The sequence below is a fragment of the Archocentrus centrarchus genome, chromosome 21 (assembly GCF_007364275.1).
Source record: "Archocentrus centrarchus isolate MPI-CPG fArcCen1 chromosome 21, fArcCen1, whole genome shotgun sequence".
NCBI lineage: Eukaryota > Metazoa > Chordata > Actinopteri > Cichliformes > Cichlidae > Archocentrus > Archocentrus centrarchus.
In genome coordinates, this window is record NC_044366.1 from 25,542,004 (window position 1) to 25,550,486 (window position 8,483).

General features: G+C 39.0%; 1 protein-coding gene across 1 annotated transcript in view; it reads right to left on the reverse strand.

Annotated features, from left to right (window-relative positions):
• The window catches only part of fgf14 (fibroblast growth factor 14), a 139,575-nt gene extending 131,446 nt beyond the window's left edge, over positions 1-8,129 (reverse strand). The window contains exon 1 of the mRNA XM_030757597.1: positions 7,839-8,129. Coding sequence (XP_030613457.1) covers positions 7,839-8,046 — 208 coding nt within the window. The 5' untranslated portion in view covers positions 8,047-8,129. The remainder of the gene's footprint in view (positions 1-7,838) is intronic.
• Positions 8,130-8,483: the final 354 nt, after the last annotated feature.

The following is an 8,483-nucleotide window of genomic DNA, read 5'->3' on the forward strand; positions in this document are numbered from 1 at the left end:
GCTAACGCTTGCTAGGCAAGTTTAAAAAAACACCAATGACATGCTGAATTTGAGGCTTCAAATCAATATGTGAAATCATAAAACTTTTATAGGCTATATCATCATATTTCCACTATGATCAGCACACTGACCAGCACCGACTGTTAGCATAAACAGAAATTTCACAGACTTCAAGGGACTCAAAATGATTGAAAACAAGGAAGTTCATACAACTGACAACTGAGGAACAATTTTTTACAATCTCTAAAGTTATTTCTTCAAATCTGACAAGACCACATCAGTGCCCATGCACAAACTGCCAATTTCACCACTCTGTGCCATAAACAACTCAATAGAGTGACAGTAAAGCTTCCATCAGAAAGTGGGGGGAAAAGAATTGGGAAATGATTGTGAGCATTTGTTTCCAGTGGTTTTCTTGGTGTCACTGTGTTGATTATGCGTGTTTATATTGCATGTTGACAGCCTAATAAAAAAATACATGTGGAACACTTGCTCACAAAGCTCTCTAATTTTGCTAAATCGGCAGCATCTGCAGTAATCACACTGTGATTCTCATTCGGCCACATATTCCTCGCTGCAACACTTCACACCGCAGGTAACAAACTGTGTCTATGACTCAGATCACAAAGCAATCAACTAATTTTCACTTCTTGCTCAGATTCTACCTGCAGCCCATCCTGAGGATATTTGTTTGGCATTTAAATAGTCAGTGTCCTTTATAGCACTTAAATACAGTTGACTCTTTTGACTCTTGAGATGTTTATTTGGAAAAGAAAGAAGCATTAGATAGTCCACCAGTGACAGATATAACCTTTTAAAGCAGATTTATTCAAAAACAATATTATCACTAATGCCTTAAAATGCAAGGTACAAAAAGAGAAACCTTACACTATTAACTAGACACAAAAGCATCTCCTGCTCTGCCTTTATTTGATAAAAGAATGATAAGTTCACTGTGATATTATTGAATCTAAGATGAGTACAGACGCCATCGGCTGACACACAATGGATCACATTTGTTAACTCAGATTTGAAGACTAGGCAATGCAAATGCAAGCTCTCAAATGATACTGTTAAGCCCTCACTCTGCTCATAAACAGCTCTCTTCTTACCTCTGGGTTGGTCTCCACTAATTCCTCAAGGAGATATTTGACTTGTTAGCTGCTAACTGCTTTATATTGAACAGCTACTAGCAAACTTTCTCTGCTTGTTGTATCATGTGAGGAGGATGTGTACAGTGTACTTTTGGCTATATCGTGTTTAAAAAAAAAACAAAAAAAAATGCTCTTTTTTTATAACATGTCCCCCTACAGAAGTTTAAAAATGTACTCACCTCACCACCAACATTTTTTTTATTATTAATTAACAATAAAAAGGAATCTATGGCATGAAAAATAAGCAAAGCATTTATTTTCCCAATATGAATTATATTTATTCAAATTATTTTCATGCCGTATTCTTCCCTGGTTGTCCTCCATGCAGTGGCTCTATGCCGCACTTTGGGGGCCCAACCCACAGTTTTAAAATCCACCAAACTGCAAAAATAATGACTCAAAAGAAGCAGAAATGCTCTCATGAAATGAGATGTATAATATAACTACCATATATGGACAAAAATACCAGGCCACCTACACATTACACCTACAGGAGCTGCATGGCCATGAAAAGTTATGCCGTGAAGTTCCTGGTGCACAGTTTTTGTGCTGATATTAATGCCAGAGGAGGTTTGGATCAGTTTCTATAGTCAGAGTATTGGTAACTTTTGCACAGTGCTTGGTGACCCCGCTCTGTATCTTTACGTGGTCCGCCACTTTGTGGCTGAGTTGCTGCGGTTCCTAAACACTTCCACTTTACAATAATATCACCTACAGTTGATTGTGGAATATCTAGGAGGGACTAAATTTAATAAACTGACTTGTTGCAACACTGGTATCCTTTTTCAGTGCCATGCTTGAATTTAGTGAGCTCTTTAGAACCACTAATTCTTTCATAAATGTTTGTAAAGGCAGAGTGCATGGCTGGGTTCTTGCTTTTACACATAGCAATAGAACTGAAAATTCAAAGATTAAGTGATGTGGCCCAATATTTTTGTCCATATAGTGTATCTATGAGTTTATTCCAACAAAGGATACTTCTACAGGGAATTTAATCCATTCTTAACATAAAGATATTAGACATTTTAAGTTTAGTGCTGAATAAAGACAAATTCCAAACAATGGCACGATTTTGTTACGTGTGTCAGGGACGTCCTTTTTTTCTAAAGGGTAAGCTGCATGATAAAAAGGCATCAGCGTATTCATTTCTGCATACAAACCCACACTAATACACTATCAACCAGCTGTAACTGGCAAACGTCAAGTATTTTTTTTATGTATTTCATTTCATTTTTCTTTACAGATTAACAAAAAGAAAGCACTTGTCTTCATCTTCTTTTTTTCTGTCTTTGTCTGTGCAGTCGCACCATGTATGTGCATTTTCCCACTCATGGGATTTCTATGTAAACTTGATTGCACACAGAGGGAGATAGAATGGCAGCCAGGAACTCGAATCTTATCACCCTTGCAGGTCACATTCTTGAAAAGCAGGAGAGACAGAGCCCAAATTAATTCACTGTGGAAACTGATCGTGCAGATGCCGGAACAGATGAGAGTGAAGGAGGCTGTCTTGTTGACCTGTGACATATCCACTGCGGCAGCACCTAATTTCATGTCTCTTTCTAAATAATAACAAAGCATGGCAGGAATCACAGAGCGATGGCATGAGAAGACAAACTATCCTTGACAATGTCAAGATTACAAATAGTGTTATTATAACAAAACATGCTTATTCTCTTTATCTGTATTTCGTTCCATTGTAAGAACATGCACGCTTTCAAGCTATTATGCTAAGGCCATTCTAACACATTTAACCATAAAGCCTGTTTTTTTTTGTCTTTGCTGTTATCTGCCAGGGACCATTCCTGTGTGTGTGTGTGTGTGTGTGTGTGTGTGTGTGTGTGTGTGTGTGTGTGTGTGTGTGTGTGTGTGTGTGTGTGTGTGTGTGTGTGTGTGTGTGCGTAGCTACTGCAGTTTAGCCATTTACAAACTTGCTGAAATGTTTCTGTATGAAACCTAGCAACATGCAATGGTGGTTGGAGGAGGATATTTTTAGCCAACCCTGCTGTTAGTCTAATTGTAGGAGTCTGTGTTTGAATCTCGCCCATCCCGTTTAATTACACTGCATTTTCTTTGTTACCACAAATTAAACTAGCGCAAGCGTGTAAGACAAATAAAACAAGTATCTTTTAACTGTATAAAAAAATGTTTGATTTCTTTTAAATTATATATATATATATATATATATATATATATATATATATATATATATATATTGCTGTGAGATGAAAACTGCATGGAAAAATGACACAAGCACCAGAAACTGACATCAAAATGCATATGCAATTTCAGCAGGAAACAGTGTAGAGCTGCATTTTTATTATCCCTTTGGAGATGTGTCAAGAAGGGCATCTGGTGTAAAATCTACCCAATCAAACATGTGGAGTGGCCCCTTGTGAATAACAGAGCAGCCAAAAGTAGCTTTTTATTATTTTTTTTTAATCATAATAAATTGCTCACAACATTGTTTAATTATATTCCTACTTGTTCAGTTTTTAATATTTTAAGTAATGTAAGACAAAATAAATTTCAATCCACAGATGAGTTTCTCAGTGGTTTATGAGCCTCCACATGAAAACATTTTCTCAGTTCATGAACGTTTCTCACTTCTAAGCACCAAAAGTCGGTTGCAGTCTTCTAATAGTCAGCATGGCTGGTCATGCCAGAGACGCAAAAGATAATAATTTTAGATCAGAGGAAAGAATCAGGAGAACTTTAATAGTCCCTGCAGGGAAACTGTTTTGTAATAGTTCCTCGATTTTAAATTAAAAAAGAAAAAAAAATACGAAGTAGATGAGATTAAAAAATGGAGCTGAGGTACAACTTCCTGAGCATGACACACATAATAGAGATAAGTTTCACTTCACATGCTGTGAACCAACATTACCTCGGGGCCTGGGTGTTGTGTGACCTCACCTGTACTGTCACTCTGCTGTCGATGAGCTGTCAATGTGTCAATCAGCTGCTTTGAGGGAGCCACCCACTGACTTCACCCACTCACTGCAATTCTGCTCTTTGAGCAACCCAACTATATACCTTCTACATTTAAAATATTTTAGCCCAAGTTATGTCAGGGAGCACCACTCAGATGTATGCTTTTATTGATTATGGCAGTTCATGATATAACTTTCTCCTCAACAGTTCACTACAAATGCCCTCATTAAACCATTTATCGTGGCTGTGTGCATCATTCAATGACAATCTCAAACTTTCATAATGACATCTATGTGGGCATTTATACAGTCATCACTGCCACTTAAGCTGCAGGGTTAAACTTACTATATCTACATCCTTTCAACTAAGCCGCTTCATCACTTTTAATTTACTTAATGAAGTACATTCACTCAAAGACATGTACCCATACTGTTACACAAGAGTGAACATTAAGAGTAGATCCGCAGTAGCAGTTCTACCAGACCACCAACCCCAAGGACAAGCCACCAAAGATGAAACAACAATCTTGCTGGAAAACAGAGACACAACTGGAAGAATGTTAACAGGTCACTGAGTATAAAGGCTTGGTGACTTTATCCGAAGGCAGCTTTGAAACAGGGCTAAAAGTGGACACGCAGTTTTAAATGATGGCAAACTGCCATATCCAACAAGAAGGTGACTCATTCTGTTGTGTTATGGAGCTTTGACCCAACACTTCACTTGCATCAGAATGCAGAACCACACTGTGGTTTCTCTTAACCTGATCTGGAGCACTCTGAAGAGAGGAGATGCTTTAAACCATACACTGCATTCATGTCATCTCGCTTCAACACTAAACTATGTGTGATCCTGTGTAAATGACTGGTGTTTATACGTTAACAAAGACTGACAGCCATATTGATACAGTCTGTTTAGTTTGGTCTTTCTGTGTTCTCTCAGTTCTGCTGTGTTACTAAAAATATGGCCAAAGAGCTAGAGCACTATGTCTAGGCCTTTGCACCTCAGGCCTAGTGAACAGTTTAGGAAACACTTTGCTGACACAGGGCCACACAAAGGGTTCACTGTCCCACTATGACAACAGCACTTTAACAACTTGTGTGAAGATTTCTAAGGCATCTTTGGAATTGAAACAAGGTGGTTGTGTTATTAGCCTGATAGTGCAAATTCAGTGAGTTAGCAGCTTTTAGTTATTCGAAACACTAATGCACCCCACTGACACAGTCTTCGTGCTGGCTTCTACTTCATTTCCCAGTAAACTACTGGCCCCATCAGCTGCTTCAGCACACACCCTGAAGATTTTGTGCCCACACCTACACTTTATTATTCGATAGCAGTCCTTCGTGGAATAAATATAAAGGTACTCTCCCTATGACAAGAACGTGGCTATAAATTTCAGTCAGCTGACAGCTAGTCTTAGCTTTGATTGACTGAATGAATTGCATTAAGCACAAGTTAGTGTCTTGCAGTAGCTGCTGCACTGACCTCAGTTATCACTCTAGAGCCTACTGTGGCTTGCAGCCCAAGACTGTAGATAGATAGATAGATAGATAGATAGATAGATAGATAGATAGATAGATAGATAGATAGATAGATAGATAGATAGATAGATAGATAGATAGATAGATAAGAAATTGTTGTACATATTTGTTGTTTATTGGTAGTTCTTGATTTAAATTATTTACCTCTTTGTTGCATTTTTAAAGTGTATCTGTTCTAATCTAATCAAAAGAAGATTGTAGCAAAACTTTGTAAATAAAAAAATGCTGAGGTTGTATAACAGCACTTACCCCTTTTGGAGAGAGCTTCAGCTTTTTTAAAGGGAAAAAGAAAAAGCTTACTCCATTAACTACTAAAAATGGCTTTTTAAAGTCTTTCCAAGTTGCAATTCCTTTCCTTAAACTAAAGAGAAGATGGCAGCCAGGGGCAGAGCTGTAACCAATACAATACAATCAACACCATTAATTTTTTTATTCTGTAAAGGGTTTTACTTTGTACAGCTTCCCTCTTTTGCAGGAGCAACAGTGTCTATAGAAATATGCATGTTGTGTTAGACAAATCTTTTCAACTTAAAAGCCAACTAGAGTGTTAAACATCGCTTCGTGCCAATTTTTTTGTTTTGAAAAAAAATTACCCAGGTCCAAACAATGACCTAATAGCTGGTTAGGGCCATGGCCAGGGGTAACAATCTTTCTGCTTGCAAGGAAAAATATGAGTAAGAACAATTATAATCCATTATAATATAATATAAATGGATAGCTTACACACTTAACAAATATAACAAACATTTATATTTTATGACATGATAAATACAGAAGATCAACAATAAATATACCAATTTCCTGCTTGGAGTTTGAAGCTTGAGAAAAGAATTAAATCATGTTTATTATGTAGCCCTCATTATATATTTTTGACATTTTTAGGAAACGCTTTGAACAATCTGGTAATGCCTCCAAATTAGCTTTTATAGCTGGGCCTACTTCTAAATGCGAAAAATGCGTATTGCTACACTGAAGGCACAACCTGAGGCTAACTATGGTTTCAAAATATTGTGAACTATACCAATGCAAACCTTGGCTAACCTTTGCTGTGGAGACATAATGTTGTAAAATGTAACTTTTTTTTTTTTTATAAAATTGATTGTAGACAATGTCTTGTTATCACTCCTGCAGTGTCGGCAAAGCGTGATTGTCCCGATACAGTATGATGATGATCTACTATACTGCAGTTGCAGTGTCGAAGAACTGTGCTGCTACTCAGCCCATCATCTTCAAACCCGCTACATGAGGTAACAAGTAGCCTGCACTTACATGCTGTCTACCTGGGGGCTTTACAACAGCCTGTTGAAATGAGAATTCCTGGCACACTGGAGCTCTGCAATGTTACAACCATTTTGGTAGATTATAAAAACAATATGTTGCGGTGATCCAGGGCTTATCACTGATTTTACACAAACACATACAAAAAAATGTCCACAATCTGACTCGAAATGATGTCGACTGCTTAAGTGCAGTATTTGCTTCAGTGCAGCGGAGCCCACTTTTTCTCTACATGCCCTACTCGCACCCCAGCTGCCTGCCTTCGTCAATATAAAAGCAACTCAGGTGCCTGTAGAAAATCACGCTTTCCCAGGGCCCGCATGATGAGTATTGGTCCGCATCAGCGGAGTGACAGACATGAAAGAATAGTCTGTCTCCTCCGGCTGGTTTGCTGAAAACACAGCGAGTAGCTCGTTTAATAGAGAAGTGGTGATGCAGAGGGAGGGGGGCAATGCTGCTGCAGTCAACCCAGGGATGGAATAATCTGGTTAGGGGGAAATCACGTTGCCCAGAAAAAAAAAAATAGAAAGAAAAAGAAAACTGTGCGTGGATCCGATCGTCTGAAATAAGATCTAACCCCATGTGTGTGAGAGAGTGAGAGAGACAGAGGGAGAGCGAGCGTTATTTAAAAAGTTAGGAGATCATGGTGCCGTGGTGATGCGGGGGGGGGGGGGGGGGGGGGGGGGGTGCTTTTTGTGTGTCTCTGCGCTGCGTCCTCAAACCTGAGCTCGCCGATATAGTACCAGCACAGAATAAGTTGTTCCCCCCTCCCAGCGTCTCTGCATGATCCACTCGCTGCATAAATATGATTGCAGATCTCTCACCATTACAAAAAAATAACAGAATAACGCAGACACTCACTCTCGCACACACGCACGCACAAAGCCGGTTCACTGAGAAACGAAGGAGTAGGCATAAATGGTGATGAGCTTACCACTTGGATTCTTGTTTTTCTTAAGACTCTTGCCACAAAGACACTGCAGCATATGCGTTCCTTTGCTGAAAATGTTCCAAAGAAACCACATTGATTTGGGCGAAGAGCAATCCCGTGTCTTAAACACCCAGATATAGATGAGATCCTTGCGGTTGCATAATAACACAATTGGATCAGTTCTCCCGAACAAGGCTACCAATTGTATCATAGAAAAATAGGTATATCCAAGTCCTATGCGTTTTCATTCACGTGACAAAATATTCACTGTCTGTCAGACTTCGTGATAATGGTGTGTTTTCTTCTTCTGGCGTATAAAGAATGCCTCCTCAACTAGTCGACAATAGAAAATATACTCTATAAATTGCATGTGTCGCACCGGGAGGAGACTGGTCGCCAGTAAACAAACACAACTAACGTGCAAACAGTAAACCACGGTGGATTTCCGAGGAGAGAATCATTGCCTATTAGTTCATCACTCTGAAGAGAGGAGGGTGGATCTGCACAGCATCAAAAGCCAAGGGAGGATGCATCCTATGGACAGACTGCTGCAATGATAGCCCCAACAAAACACCACATTGCCGGATCAAGTCCAGTTCGTTTCCCCTGCAAACCTGCTTGCTTGACGAGGTCAGATGACACCAACCT